Source organism: Polyodon spathula, chromosome 28 (genome assembly GCF_017654505.1).
Source record: "Polyodon spathula isolate WHYD16114869_AA chromosome 28, ASM1765450v1, whole genome shotgun sequence".
Taxonomy (NCBI): Eukaryota; Metazoa; Chordata; class Actinopteri; order Acipenseriformes; family Polyodontidae; genus Polyodon; species Polyodon spathula.
Window position 1 is genome coordinate 8,943,190 of NC_054561.1, and position 16,531 is coordinate 8,959,720.

Genomic DNA, 16,531 nt, shown 5'->3' on the forward strand with positions numbered 1-16,531 from the left:
CAGCAGCCTAATTATTATCCTACATTGTAAACAGGTTAAGCCTTGACCTTGTTAATCTTTAATCAATAACCAGTTACACCTGCTGCTGTTAACATCGTTTTTTCAAAGCTAATTAAGCTGTCAAAGTTCATTCTCAGCAGACCTGGGACAAGTCAATGATTAGCTGTTAACTAATTAACAATGTTTTAAACGAAATGCTTCATCCCAGGTTGTAGGCTTGGTCACACAGGCAACTTTTGAAACAACGTCCCACAAACCAATGGCAAAGCAAGACTTGGTACATAATTACACATCTAGGGTTATACATTAATTAGGCTTTAGGCTTTGGGAATAGTTGAATATATTTACTTTTTTTTTTTTTTTTTTTTTTTTTTTTTTTAAAATAACTTGCATATATTTAAATATTTTCAAATAGTATTTGGCTTTCTGCAATTAATATTTTAATATTGTAAAACAAAATTGATTTATTTGAGCACATATATTGAAATATTTCAACTATTTGAAATAGTTGGTATTTACAAATAACATCTGAAATGCAGCTATATTTGTCACAGGTCTGGTCAGCAGTGAGGCGGACAGCAGCACCCTGTGGTGTTACAGTCTGGGGGGAAGATGGCACAGTCCCAGCACAGTGAGTCTGAGCTGCGTTTCCACACCATTATAGCACAGTGGCTGGGTTGGAAACGTGGCTCTGTGCATTACGAATATTACGTTGGCATATTGTTTTGCACACTGCTATATTTTGTATTAACTCCTGGCTTCGTCAAGTCTATTTAACCACTGCAGTTACCATGAATCCCATTACTTTCACACATTTCCAAGTATTATTGTACAGATTTTTTATGTATAATGTAGAATTAATAGAAACCTAGAAAAAGTTTTTACTAAAGATTTTCCCTCTATAGGATGACTTTTAACAGTTTGAAACTGAGTGAGTGTTTTTCATGTTAGTTGTCTGACTATTTAACCGTACTAGAATATTGTTTAAGGAAAATATTCAAATTATTCAAATACTGTATGTGACAATATATGATGTACACTACAGGCTAAAAGTTTGGAAGCAAGACATGATGTACAGACTGACTTGGGGAGACCATGCACAGAACCATTGTTGGTTCTTTTCTCTACTCCCCGGATTACAAGAGCTGCCCTACTAATCCAGCAATAATCCATAATAATAATCCAGAAATAATCCTGCAATAATCCATAATAATAATCCTGCAATAATCCATAATAATGGGCTGTAGTCCAGCAATAATCTCCAGATGGTTACGAGCAAGGAAAATCAGAAACTTTCCAGCCCCCAGGACAGGAGTTGTGCACCCTGTCATAAGTGAATAATAACAATCTCTGTTCCTAACTCAGCCTCTTCATCTCTCCCTATCCCTCCCCCTCTCTCTCTTCCCCTCCTATCTCCCTCCCCCAGGTGATGGGTTTGTGGATCAGCACAGGGCCTCTCTCATTCAGAATGTGAAGGAGGTCCTGGCCATTGCGGACAGGATGCTTGAGAAGAAGATGATCCATCCAGAGACCTACTCCAAGATCCGCGGTGCCACCACCAGGCAGGACCAAATGAGAGAGCTGTACACAGCCCTGGACTCTGGGGGCCCAATAGTGAAAGCTGAGTTTTCCAAAATCCTGCAAGATATGAACCTTTATCTTGTCCAAAACCTAAGTAAGACTTGTTATTAAAATTGTTAAAATTAATTAAATTTAATTGTTACAGTAAATTTGACATGCAGCGCTTCTCAGTTAAATCTTCAGAAGCCTTGAGAAAGATGTTTGTGATCGAAACGTTGGTTACATGGTTCTATGTGTGTGAACACAATAATGTAATAAGTTTTGAAACAGAAGTTATTTTGTGTGTGGGAAATAATTATTTCTTATATGTACTCTGGCTGATTTCCCAGCGTCATGGAGACAATGGCGAGTGCATGTTTATTCTTCAACTTCATGTGTTTTTATCTTTCAGCCAGTGATTGTTGTGCAGATGGAGATTGTAGAACTCAGGGTAAAGTACAAGGAATCAGTCAGATGTGAATACAAAACAGTGCAAGAGTACAACTCCCTCACTGGTGAAAGTGTGCAGCTGAATGAGCGGTACACTAAACTCTTGATCATACAAAAGCATTGTAAGCAGAAGGAAAGAGAAGAGGAGTTACGTTCCAGAGGAAACTCTCATCAGGAGGTCATGAACAAGAGGGACAGTGACATGTTCTCATGAGCACAAATGTGGAAAAGCTGTTTGATCCAGATCACAATGGAGTAACACACAAAACTGTGATATTACAGGGTCAGGCAGGAATTGGAAAGTCTTTCACAACACAGAAAATCATGTCTGACTGGGCATCTGGAAAGCTTTATTCAGACTTTGAGTACATCTTCCACATAAAGTGCCAACAGCTTAATCTTATCAGCAAGAATATAAGCGTCGTTGATCTCATTCTTTACAACAGTCAAGACTTGAAGCCAGCAGTCACACAAGTCCTGTCCTGCCCAGAGAAGATCCTCTTTATAATGGATGGCTTTGATGAGTTGAAGTTGTCACAGGATGTTCCACAATATTCTCTTTGTCATAATCCCCATGAGCAGAACACACCTCAAGTCACACTGAGTAGTTTGATGAGAAAAGCTATCTTGCCCAAGGCATTTTTGCTGATCACTACAAGGCCAACTACTCTGGACAAACTGACAAAGGTTTTGAAACAGCCACGCTACACAGAGATCTTGGGGTTTTCAGAAGAGGGGGTGAAGGAATACTTTAAGAATCTCTTTCAGAATGAGCAGCAAGCAGTGTGTGCCTTTAACAATGTCAAGAAAAATGAAATTGTTTTTACGGCATGCTTCATTCCAGGTGTATGCTGGATTGTTTGCACAATGTTAAGATTAAAAATGGACGAAAACACAGACATAAAATAAGCTTTGAACACAACCACCACAATATTTGTGTACTTTGTGTACACATTACTGGAGCATCACTGCAAGAGTGGGAGTCTGCCAGTACAGGATATATTGCAACGCCTTGGTGTTTTAGCAGAAAGTGGAATTTGGGACCAGCAAGTCTTGCTTGAGGAAAAACAAATCAAAAACACATTTTCAGACCCCTCCCAGACTCCATCTTCCTTTTTAAATAAAATCATACTTAAGAAGGGTATTTCCAACAAGACTGCGTACAGCTTCATGCACCTCAGCTTTCAGGAATTTTTCGCAGCATTCTCATACATTCTGTGTGACGAAGAGGAGTCCAAGAAGAAGGTGACAGAGCTGCTGAGAGAGAGTGAGGACAAAGGCCATCTTCTGTCAACTGTCCAGTTTCTCTTTGGGCTTTCAAATCAAGAAACACAGGACTTCATAAACAAAAAGTATAACCGCTCCATTTCACCAGTTCAATCTCAGCTGGAAGGGTGGATTAAAGAAAGATTAAAGAAAGTCACAGAACAAACCTGGGGAGCTGATTTAATGGCTATGCTGCAGTGTTTGTATGAAATACATGATGGAGACTTTGTAAGAGGTGCACTGGAGAGCCTTACAAACATATTTCTATCGTATTATCCATTAAAAAGAACTGATTGTGCAGTGTTGTCGTACTGCCTTCAAGCCTGGGGAGACATTGAGAGACTTGATCTACAGACATGCTTATTAAAACCAGAATGTCTGGAAGTACTGACACCAGGGCTGCACAAGTGTAAGGATCTGAAGTAAGTATTTGCTTGTTGCTTAATTTATAACATGATCATCATTCTTTAATTGATCTCAACAGTGTTGCAGTTTTGTTATTTAAAATTGTAGCCCTGTAAATAATTATTGTTAATACAGTACGATGTTTTGTTTATAGCTCAGCAGCTGTTAGAGGTTCAGTTACCATACTCGCAGCATGCTGCACCCACACAAGCAAAATGTGTTACTGCTTGTAACATTATTTGGCCTCCAAGCCAGAATGGCTGGCAGCCTATAGTGATTGTAAGGAGAAAGAAAATCTTCACACAACTTTAATCTGCTCCTGAACAATGTTTAACCGATAAACCTCAAACTTGGCAGGTATTGTCCCGGGTAGACTCCAAGTACACTGTGCAAAAATAGGTGCTCCTGGCACACCAACCAAGATGGCCGTCTGATGCGATTTAAGAAAAAAAAAAATTCAAATCTTCTTCTTGAGAACGGGTGGAGGGATTGATCTGAAACGTGGCAGATATCATCATTGAGCCAACAAAGCAGAAGTTTCTACGATACATTTTAATATGAAAATGGCCACTGCAGAATTAGCCAAAACAGGCCACAAACTTTAAACTGCTTCTGTTCGAAATCCATTTAGCTGATTAACTCCAGATTTGGTAAACATCATCTTGGGGACAATAGAAATACAACTTTGAAAATATTCTTCCTCCTTAAGCCCAATAACTGCCTAACAAGTTTTAAAAACCCTGTTCCTGTTTGCAGCCTTTCTAGCTCATTGCTTTGCTACGGTATTTCATGACAGTGGCACTGGCTTGGAAGCTGTAAACACTGCTCTGGCAGATCTAGTTAGGCTTCCAAGCTAAAGGCTGGGAAGCCTATTGTTATTGTTAAAATGTTTTTTGTTTTGTTTTGTTTTATTATTATTATTATTTTGTTTTTTTTTTCTTCCCAAAACTTTAAAGTGCTGCTGCTTCGAAGCTGACTGCCTGATCAGGTTCTGACTTGGCAGGTAACAAGCTGGATACATTGGCTGTCTGATGCTGAAAAATTTTTGCTGCTGCGTCCTTGCAATTGGTGCCATGACGCATTTTTCCATAAAACCTTTCGAAATGTTCTTCTTGGGAACTGGTGAAGCAATTGATCTGACACTTGGCATATATCAGCATCCAAACCCGCATCAAGTTTGCGAAGCAGAAGTTTCTGCGATAAATTTGAATGTCAGAATGGCTGCCACAAGTCTTATCGAAACGCGCCCTTAACAGCAAACTGCTGCTGTTTGAACACCGTTTCACCAACAAACTCCAAACATGGTAGTTATCGTCCCACTAACAATGGAATACAAATATGTCAAAATGGTTATGTTTTATAAAACAAGATGGCCGCCAGGTGTATGTTTACGTCTGAAATTTAAAACTGCCTCAGTTGACAAATGGTTTACTTGACTAACTCCAAAGCCCACAAGCATCTTCCCTGATATGGTAGCAATACAACTGACTTTTAAGAAACGGGTGTTAAACCGAACTGGCTGTACAGGGAGAGATGAGACTGTGAAGATGTGGAGGGAGCAGAGGGGTTGAGACAATGGTAGATGAGAACGAGGGTTTTTAATTTGATGTATGTAGCAATAGGGAGCCATTGAAGGGACCAGAGTAATGGAGTAGCATGGGAAAAGCAAGGAAGCCAAATGACAAGGCGAGCAGCAGAGTCCTGGATGAGTCGGAGTGGACAGATAGTGTGAGCAGGGAGGCCAGACAAGAGCGACTTACAATAGTCTAGGCAGGATAGTACCAGGCCTGGACTAGAAGTTGTGTAGAATAGTTAGTGAGGAAGGGGCGGGTTCTGTGAATGTTGCTGACGAAGAAGTGGCAGGAGCATGCCAGAGAAGAAATGTGCTGGAATAGGAGAGGGAGGGGTCAAGACCCAGCTAACAATATGACGTGAGAAAACTGTTGCAGAAACATATTGCCCTGACCACACAGTGTGGTTGAAATGGTTTCCTGAATGTACGAATCCTAATGTTTTTTGAATTTTGCACAGTAACGCTGTATACACATTTCATAGATACATCTCTTGAATTTCCATACGTATCAAGCATAATTCTATTATTTTGCATGCATATGTACGGTGTATTTGATTTTAATTTTTTTCATTTAACTTAAAGAAACTTGGTATAAAAATTAGAGATGGGACGAAGCCAGCTGTTCCTATTAGTTTCCCTTTATGTCCGTGTGAACCGACACGTTTCAATTGAACTTGGTTACCTTTTTAAATCACAGTTAAGCTCTGTTGCGTATAGCTAGTCTAACGAAGTGCTTTCCATTCAAAACCAGCTGTGAGCTTTTTTATCCATCATCACAATTCTTGAGATCTCTGATGCAGATACAAATTATCCAAACATGCAGGCAAATCAATCCTGTGTAACCGCTTCACTTAGGGTAGAAAAACAAACACATAAGAAAAACCTGTCTTGTTTCTAGTCTAGTCTAGTCTAGTCTATTGTGATTGTGATTTTAAAGTGATGAGTTAAACTAAATGAGGCGAAACGCACCTGATGATAACTGGCCAGTAAAAAGTCGACAATTCCTTTTGAACGGAAAGCAAATGGTTTCGAATGGAAAGCACTTCACTAGATCGCTTACTGATATGCGCTTATTGCTTATGTGGATTTGCATCGGCCATTCAAAACTCTCCTGTCTACAGATTAAAAGGCGACAATTCTAATTGTGTGAGTTTAACATGCTTTCAATTGAAATGTGTCAGTTCAGAGAGACCTTAACAGTAGAAGGACCGGAGATATACTCATACCTAGAAGCCCTGCAACAGTCTTTCTGACGGCTGTATTCAAAACACTGTAAATAGTGTAATGAAAGGAGAAACAGTTGGATGTATTCTGTTTTATTGAGTAGGCTACGTCACATAAACATCTGAACACAGTGACTGTCAAAAGTATTCACCCCCCCCTTGGACTTTTCCACATTTTATTGTGTTACAACATGGAATCAGAATGGATTTAATTAGGAGTTTTTGCCTCTGATCAACACAAAAAAAGTCCATAATGTCAAAGTGAAAAATAAAATATACAAATTGTTCTAAATTAATTACAAATACAAAACAGAAAATAACTGATTGCATAAGTATTCACCCCCTTGAGTCAGTATTTGGTAGAGGCAGAGTCTATTTGGGGAAGTCTCTACCAGTTTTGTACATCTGGACACTGCAATTTTTGCCCATTCTTCTTTGCAAAATTGCTCAAGCTCCGTCAAGGTGGATGGGGACCTTTGGTGAACAGCAATTGCCAACTGTTTCCACATATTCTCAATTGGATTGAGGTCCGGGCTTTGACTGGGCCACTCCAGGACATTGACCTTTTTGTTTTTAAGCCACTCCAGTGTGGCTTTGGCTGTATGTTTGGGGTCATTGTCCTGCTGGAAGATGAATCTTCTCCCAAGTCCCAGGTCTCTTGCAGACTTCAGCAGGTTTCCTCTTCCTAGATTTCTCTGTACTCTACTCTATCTTCACGAGCTTTCCAGGTGCAGAGAAGCAATCCCATAGTATGATGCTGCCACCACCACCATGCTTCACGGTAGGGATGATGTGCAGTGTTAAGCTTGCGCCAAACATAGTGCTTAGCATTGAGGCCAAAAAGCTCTATTTTGGTCTCATCAGACCATAGAATCTTCTTCCACTTGGTCTCAGAGTCTCCCGCATGCCTTCTGGCAAACTCTAGCCGAGATTTGATGTGAGTTTTTTTCAACAATGGCTTTCTTTTTGCCACTCTCCTTTTAAAGGCCAGTTTTGTGAAGCACCCGGGCTGTTCTTGCCATATGCACAGTCTCTCCCAGCTCAGCCGTGGAAGACTGTAACTCCTTTAGAGTTGCCATAGGCCTTTTGGTGGCCTTCCTGACTAGTGCCCTTCTCGCCCGGATACTCAGTTTTTGAGGAAGGCCTGTTCTAGACAGAGTCACAGTTGTGCCATATTCTCTCCATTTCTTAATAATTGACTTTACTGTGCTCCGGGGGATATTCAATGCCTTGGAAATGTTCTTATATCCAACCCCTGATTGGTGCTTTTGAAGAAACTTATTCCAGATTTGCTTTGAATGTTCCTTTGTCTTCATGATGTAGTTTTTGTTAGGAAATGTACTAACCAACTGTGGGACCTCCCAGAGACAGGTGTATTTAACCTGAAATCATGTGAAACACCTTAATTGCACACAAGTAGACTCTATTCAACTAATTATGTGACTTCTAAAGACAATTGGTTGCACCAGAGCTTATTTAGGTGTGTCATAGCAAAGGGGGTGAATACTTATGCAATCAATTATTTTCTGTTTTGTATTTGTAATTAATTTAGAACAATTTATTGATTTTATTTTTCACTTTGACATTATGGACTCTTTTGTGTTGATCAGTGGCAAAAACTCCTAATTAAATCCATTTTGATTCCATGTTGTAACACAATAAAATGTGGAAAAGTCCAGGGTGAGTGAATACTTTTGTGAGCCACTGTGTGTGTGTGTGTGTGTGTGTGTGTGTGTGTGTGTGTGTGTGTGTGTGAATATTTATTTTACAAATCAAAACAAGAACATTTAAATAAACATCTGAACCAACATCAGTTTACAATATACATATTTATAAAACTGAAACGATAGCAATACATTTTTAACTTCAATAGAAATTGGTTTATTATCAGATGAGCAAAAAGCAACTGAACAACGCAGATAAATAAACTTAGAAGAAAACATTTTAAAGAAACGCATAGCGCAAGAAGTTATAAAAAAGTCTAATTTCTTTTTATTTTTTCGACTAAAGTGCTTTGTTGTGTAAGTTGGTGTTTTTCCAAACCCATTCATAAAACTCCAGTGTCCCTGGTCCTTTCATACAGACCATGCCATGGTCCCTTAAGTCTCAGTGCAAGCCAGGCTCTTGCAGGCTGTGGATGGGTTGAGGTGCAAATGGAGCTATATACATTGTATAGCAGGGATGGGAAATGAACAGCGGGGCGGGGCGGGGGGTCAGGAACTTTAAACAGCAGCTTTATTCTCAATACTAATGAAGATTTCAATAAATATCACAAATGTGCATTTAAAACAACCAAAATTATTAATGAAGTATGCAGTGTTACACCTACTGTGACTCTAGATGCTGTTCTGTCTCTGTGTTTTACTGGACCTTTATAAGATTGTAGAGTTTGTACAAGTCATTCAGAACACATAAAGTAACTCTGCTGTCTGTTTCCTTGCAGGCTTAACTTCAACAGTCTGGGAGATGAAGGAATAAAAATATTCACTGAAGCTCTGAAGTCATCTGTCTGTAAAATAGAGAACCTTGGGTATGTAAAATTGAATCTTATGTTACACAATGTTTTAAAGTCGTAATTATTGTTTTATAATCAAACATTTTTTAATTTGGATAGGATTTGACATCATGATTTTTTATTATTATTATTATTATTATTATTATTATTATTATTATTATTATTAGTCGTAGTAGTAGTATTATTATTTGTATTATTATTAAAGTTAAATTATGCATCAACAAATAATTATTCAGATTGTACTGCATTTTGGTATTTTCAAACTACTGGTATGCCCTTATTTTTTCCTGTGTTTTAGCTGTGCAGCTACATGCTGGTCCTGTATAGAGACAGGTCATTACTGACTCATGTTACACTGTGTGTTTGTGCAGGCTGAGGAAGACTGGCCTAACAGACGCCTGTGTTGAGGATCTGTGCTCCGCTCACAGCCTACAGCAGTCACTGACACACCTTGATTTGAGTTCCAATGAATTAACAGAAGCATCAGTACATGGCTTGAGACGTTTTATTCAAAATTGCAACAACCTGCAACAATTAGAGTGAGAATTTATTTTCATATCCTTCTCTCTAGCACTGTGTCATATTCCTACAAATCCTCTCTAAATACAGTATTTACAGAATGCACCTGGATGACAGCAGCAGAAATGGTGTACTCCTGACTGATGGGCACTTGCGACTTTAATCACTGGGTCCTTGGGCCCCCAGTGTCTCAGCTGGTAAAGGCAGTGCTCTGTGTCTGCTGTGAGAGTCATGAGGGAGATAGATGAGAACATAGTGACCCTGACAGGTACAGCACTGAGGTATGAGAACATAGTGACCCTGACAGGTACAGCACTGAGGTATGAGAACATAGTGACCCTGACAGGTACAGCACTGAGGTATGAGAACATAGTGACCCTGACAGGTACAACACTGAGGTATGAGAACATAGTGACCCTGACACGTACAGCACTGGCTGAGGTATGAGAGCATTGTACAGCCTGAGCCTCAAGGGTTCACCAGTCAGACAGACTCTGGCTGAACACAGTGCAGTGTCAAGGGCTTGTAGTAATGTATGTGTAATTCCCACAGCCTTCGTCACCTCAAGCTGTCAGCTGAGAAAGTGGAGGATCTGTGCTCTGCTCTCAGCACACTGCAGGCTCTGTCAAAGGTAGACTTCACTCTGAACTGCCTGACACAAGGATGTGCTGCCAGCTTTATCAATCTCATCTTGAACTGCAGCAGTCTACACTCTCTCAGGTAAGAGGTTTTGTTTCAGACTGATCAGTGTGATGGTGTGAAACGCCATGCTGACAAAGTGGAAGTGTAGACTGTCCGGTCAGAGACCAGGCCTTGACCTAAACACAAAAATATTGTCTAATGAGTGCTTGTCCAGCCGCACACCAATATTGTCCAATTCCAGGGGTAAGCATCCTTGGCACTTTCTGGTCCGACCTGTTATTTAATTGTTTAAATGATCCTTAATTACTGAATTGACCCTGCTCCTGAAGATCACTTCAACATTAAGGACTGGAGTTTAAACAAACACTTGAAATGGAACAGAGTGAAAGTGCGATGGTTGCTTACCCAGTCTAGAGTGTGCTCCCATGTGCATGTTGTTCACTGTTGCTTTAATACTGTGCCAGGCCTCCTAATTGTCTTTTTCATTTAGTCTATCAGTGGAGGAAAGGGATAAAAGATCATTGTCTGCAGTCCTGACAGGCCACAGAAGGATGTGAGGTGAGTATATACTCTTACAATACAACTGTACTAGTCATTTAAATAATGCCTTTCATCACAAGCATCCTGGACAAAGGCGGATCTAGCCTTGTAGTTTGACTGGTTCACTGAATTCCTCCAGTTACACAAAATGTCTCCTGTGACCCAGCCCCTACAAATTAATAAAATACTTGAAATAAATGTTTGTTCAGTTTGGAGCTCATTTGGGCATCCCACGTAGCCTAACATACTAAGGTAATTCTGGGTTTATTATCTGAAGGCACTGTTTTTTGGGAGGGTCTTCCCTGCACTATAACTATAGATAAATAAATAAACTATACTATAAATAACCCAACTCTGGCTACAGACTACAGACTGGCACTGAGTGAGTGGAGCTGAGTGAGTGGAGCTGACTGAATGTTACGGCGCAATTGTCAGTCGATGAGTTCTTCTTATTGCTGTGCAGGGTAATTAAGCAACTACTTAATTTAGTAAAGGGGTACTGCTTAATTCACATGTTAATATCTTTAAGGGAAACTGCAAAATCCAGTTCTGTCACAAAGTATCCTGGTGACTAAGGAGGGGTATGGTCACCGTACACAAAGTAGAGTCAGAAATGAATCAATTTACTCCTTTAACCAAAACTGTTTTTGTACTTTTTCACATTATGGAGCTTAATTTTTAATGATTAAAAAAGTTGCTACTGTGGTTTCCAGTCAAACCATTTGGAAATTTTCGGTGCTGCAGAAGTGCACATCATGACTGGAAGTTGTACCCTCATTTCGGTCCCACCGGGATCACGTCTCCACAGGCAGATACACATACCTGCCTACGAAAAGCTCACGCAAACCTCGCACACACACTTCTGGTAGTAACGTCTGCAGCCTCTTTAGCGCCAAAAATTCCCGACTGGGACCGGAAACCCAAGCCTTTTAATCATTAAAAATAAAGCTCCAGCATGCGAAAAGTACAAAAACATTCATGGATCAGAATTTAAATGAGGAAATTGATTCGTAAGTAGTAATATTTACATTTTTTCAAAAATATGCCAAGTTAACCTTTAAAATACATACAAATGGCGATAGTCCCTGGAGTGATATTTGTTTTCTGAGCGTTTCATGCGAGCTGATGAGAATCAGTGTAAATTCACACCTGCTGGACAGCTAATCTAGTCTTCAGAACACGTCCAGTTACGCTCCACAGCAGTGCCCCTCACTCCGGGTCCTGAAGAGACCCAGCCCTGCAGGGCGACCTGGAAACAAGTGGCCATGCACTGCTTCTTGTGCTTCTGGAGAGCGACATCACTCGAGTGTACACGCAGCCTGTCAGAAGCAACTTGAATCAGCCGTCTGCAGGCAGACAACATGTTCATATTATTTTAACTTTATATTTGAGCTCCAGAATACGAGAAAACAAACAGACAGGATACAGGGTCTTAATAATAATAAGAGAATTAAGTGGTAAGTATTAATATTTGCAATTTGATGAGCCACCCATTCGCCATGTTTGAAGGATTTGATGCAGCTGGACCTGCTAACACCCTAATAAACCTGCAGGTGCTGAGTCACAGGTGCACTGTGAACTGTGTCCAGACAACTGCCCACTGGCTTAGGTGGGATAAGAGAGTCGACACCAGCTCAATCTCATCTATAGGACACATCCTGCAAGGGTGGAGGCCTTTACTAATTATGTCACTTGGGAGCCAATGTACAGAAATTCGAAAAAATATATACTGACAGAAATGTTTAAAGAGGAATTTTAGACTTAACCCAGTTAATGTGGAGCCTGGCCTGTTAATCTATAATTGATTACTGTAGAATTTTCTTGAATTGTTTTATTCCCCTACACAATTAGAAAAAAATAAGTAGAAACTAAAGACTGTTTGATATCGTGTGTTTGTCTTCAGGTTGGACCATTACAGCCTAACAGTTTCTGAAATGAATCTTCTCTGTGAAGGCCTCAGAAACAGCGGCGTCATTATAAAGAATCTGACTTTAGTACAGCTTGTAATGGAATGACACAGCTGTGTCCGGACCTCAGCTCAGCACACAGCACAGTGCTTTAAAATCTGCAACATCAGACATTTCTGACTTTAGTACAGCTTGTAATGGAATGACACAGCTGTGTCCGGACCTCAGATCAGCACACAGCACAGTGCTTTAAAATCTGTAACATCAGACATTTCTGACTTTAGTACAGCTTGTAATGGAATGACACAGCTGTGTCCGGACCTCAGATCAGCACACAGCACAGTGCTTTAAAATCTGTAACATCAGACATTTCTGACTTTAGTACAGCTTGTAATGGAATGACACAGCTGTGTCCGGACCTCAGATCAGCACACAGCACAGTGCTTTAAAATCTGTAACATCAGACATTTCTGACTTTAGTACAGCTTGCAATGGAGTGACACAGCTGTGTCCGGACCTCAGATCAGCACACAGCACAGTGCTTTAAAATCTGCAACATCAGACATTTCTGACTTTAGTACAGCTTGTAATGGAGTGACACAGCTGTGTCCGGACCTCAGATCAGCACACAGCACAGTGCTTTAAAATCTGCAACATCAGACATTTCTGACTTTAGTACAGCTTGTAATGGAATGACACAGCTGTGTCCGGACCTCAGATCAGCACACCACACAGTGCTTTAAAATCTACAACACCAGATATTTCTGACTTTCTAACTATGAGCTAATTTTTATGGCATGAGAGCACTGTCAAAAATATGAATTAAATAAAATATGTACTTGTAATTAGAGACTGTGGACGGGTGGTGGGCAGTTCACTGACACATATGGGAGACAGACAGTTTATTTGAAACACTGCACTGGTGCCCAGTTTTATTTTTATTTTCTTTTATTATAATTCTTTTTTTTTTATCCACCAGATGGCGCTGGTTCTGCTGTCCGATGGTAGCGAGGTTTTATCTGGCAGCACGCGCAGGCGCTCCTGAAATAATAATGAATAACAAAAAGGGAAAGAGAAAGGGAAAATAAAACACAGTAATAAAACTACAAAATAAAGGTGCTGCACTCTGCAGCGTTCACCCCGACCATCGCTATCGGCATGGCCTGGGTCTCTGACCTATGCTCTGCTATGCACTATACACTGAGGTGGCCAAGGTTCCCCTTCTAATTACCACGTTCGTTCCTATGTGTAACAATTTATTTTAATTATTTTCTTTATTTAAGGCTGCCTATCTACCTCAGCCATGTTTGCCAGTTTCGTTTTCTCACTCCAACCACTGGCGTTTTACACTGGCGTCCTCAGCCAACATCACTGGTTATCCACAGTCATGACCACCCGAATGCATAAACAAGTGCAGTTCTTATGGGCTGAGTAATCACCCAAGGCCCGCCTCTCAACCACTCAGAGAGAGGGAAAGACACACCTTCACCCAACCTCTCCGTGTCATTACCATGATTGACAGGCGGAACTTACAAGGCTGCTGCCATCTTCCTGCAGAACCATGCATGCGCCAGACAGTCAGCACAGATCTCCCTGTTGCATATCCTCCCACTGAGAATGATACCACCGGTCCATTCGAAAATCCTACACCCCCATGCCTTCCAGAAAGAAAAAACGCATTAAGTGGGAGTCTCATGCTCACATGCACTGACTGGAAAATCTCACATTTGTATTGAAAAATGATCGATTAGCACCCCCCCATTAATGAAAAAATATTGATCAGAACCTCCCAGTGCTCTAATTCATTAATTGTTTGATCACTTTAATAACTTAAGTGAACACAGCATTTTAGTATTAGCTAACTGTGAACTGTAAACCTGCATGAGTTTAAGCTGTGTTTATACTGATACTGTACAGATGCAGTTGATTGGTGATTTGAGCTACAGCTGTTTTTGCAGATTGAAGATGACTGGCCTAACAGACGCCCATGCTGAGGATCTGTGCTCTGCTCACAGCCTACAACAGTTTCTAACAGATCTTAGACTGAGTGACCGTGAACTCATAAATGTATCAGTACCTGGCTTGAGACATTTCATTCAGAATTACAACAACCTGCAACATTTTAGGTGAGAAGCTCTTTTAATATCCTTCTCTCTACCACTGTGTCACATTCCTACAGTTCATGTGTAAATAATTACAGAATGCACCTGGGTGACAGCAGCAGCTATGGTGTGCTCCTGTGCAGGACTGGGGACTTCTCTGATAAGTGTGTGTGTGTGTGTGTGTGTGGGTGTGTGTGTGTAATTCCCACAGACTGCGCCACTTCAGGCTATCAGAAGAGGAAGTGGAGGATCTGTGCTCTACTCTGTGCACAATGCAGACCCTCAGGTCTGTGAAGGTCACGGTGGACCGCCTCACAGAACGATGTGCTGCCAGCCTGAACCTCCTCCAAAAGTGCGACAATGTATCGTCTCTTCAGTAAGTGGTTTTGTGTCAAAGTGATCAGTAGGATGTTGTTCCCCTGTGAATGCACTGCTCTCTGTCCAGTCCCATGCTTTATGAAGGTTCTCCCACAACAGTGACAATACAGCTGTGTTAAAATAACTGCCTGTGTTATTGACATTGTGTCTGTCTTCTTCTCTCTTTAATTCAGAGTAACATGTAATACGCAGTTAGACTCCGGAATGAGAGTGCTAAAGGAAGGTGAAAGGAATCCAGGCATCCTTAAGGTAACTAAGCAGCAGGTAATTCCAGAGGTGCTATGGGCTTTGATGGTGCCTGTCATAGCAAATATGGTCTATGGACCACGTCATCCCCTGTGTCACCCAGAGGACTACATTAATAAAGACAGCTGATTCATCTATTCAGAACATGTGTATTCACTACTGATGTCATTTGTGTGAAAAGGCAATCATAATGGCACCAAATTATGCAAATGTGTTCATGGAAAAGTTGGAGTTTGATCATATATATAACAACAATCCCTTTCAAGAATCTGTTAAATAGTGGGCCCTGTTTTAATTATTTCATTTAAATTGTAATAGTTATTTATAATTTATATAACTGTTGATGAATTGGAATTAGTTACTGATAACACTGTGTAACAATTTTTTTTTTTTTTTTGTTCCTGGGTAGTAAGTGTTATTTCCTAATTGCTTATGCCTCAAAAGTATAGAAAATGGTTATTATTCCCCACAGACTTTGCTTTTGTGACCAGGACAGGTACATTTCAAAATATCACTATTCCAATGAGAAAACGGGCAAATTTGTGTCTTTTCATTCACATAAAGTCAGAAAAAAAAAACATATGAATCCAAATTAACATGTATTTATACTAAAGTAATACAAGTGAGTAGTTTTTCGAGATTTACGATTATACTGTAAATTTACAGTATAATCGTAAATCTCAAAAAACTACTCACTTCTAAATCTTTTGTAGTCATTTTTGTATTACTTTAGTATAAATACATGTTAATTTGGATTCATATGTTGTTTTTTTCTGAATTTATGTGAACGAAAAGACACAAATTCGCCCGTTTTCTCATTGGAAATAATGATATTTTGAAATTTACCTGTCCTGGTCACAAAAGCAAAGTTTGTGGGGAATAATAGCCATTTTCTATACTTTTAGGCATAAGCAATTAGGAAATAACACTTACTACCCAGGAACAAAAATTGTGTTGCATAGTGTAACCTACCTTAAAGATGTTGTATTTGTAATGATTGTGTTGCTTTATGATTTATATGATATTGACAGATTTAATATAGGTGTGTATTTGTATATGCATCTCTATTAACTAACTGATTAATGGTAATGAAAAAAGCTATATTGATTGGTTAATTGAATAAAGAATTGTTAGACTGATCCTTTATTTAAGCTTTTTTGTTTCTTTGTTTGAACAAATGCTGATGATGGCATGTTCATTGTTTG

General features: G+C 39.9%; 2 protein-coding genes and 1 long non-coding RNA gene across 3 annotated transcripts; all 3 read left to right on the forward strand.

The window, feature by feature from the left end:
- The first annotated feature begins 489 nt into the window (after positions 1 to 489).
- On the forward strand, positions 490 to 1,692 carry LOC121301773 (NACHT, LRR and PYD domains-containing protein 1 homolog). The gene is made up of 2 exons (XM_041231372.1): positions 490 to 631; positions 1,427 to 1,692. The coding sequence occupies exons 1-2, from the start codon at positions 613 to 615 to the stop codon at positions 1,690 to 1,692; spliced, it is 285 nt and encodes a 94-aa protein (XP_041087306.1). The 5' UTR covers positions 490 to 612.
- A 189-nt stretch (positions 1,693 to 1,881) lies between these two features.
- Positions 1,882 to 9,576, forward strand: LOC121301954 (NACHT, LRR and PYD domains-containing protein 3-like). Its single transcript, XM_041231693.1, is given in 4 exon segments — positions 1,882 to 2,212; positions 2,215 to 3,698; positions 8,921 to 9,007; positions 9,364 to 9,576. Coding segments are annotated over 4 exon segments (1,965 nt in total). The 5' UTR covers positions 1,882 to 1,990; the 3' UTR covers positions 9,536 to 9,576.
- A 472-nt stretch (positions 9,577 to 10,048) lies between these two features.
- LOC121301966 lies at positions 10,049 to 15,693 on the forward strand. The gene is made up of 5 exons (XR_005947668.1): positions 10,049 to 10,231; positions 10,644 to 10,711; positions 14,559 to 14,726; positions 14,914 to 15,078; positions 15,254 to 15,693. It is a non-coding gene; the product is annotated as an uncharacterized LOC121301966 (long non-coding RNA).
- Positions 15,694 to 16,531: the final 838 nt, after the last annotated feature.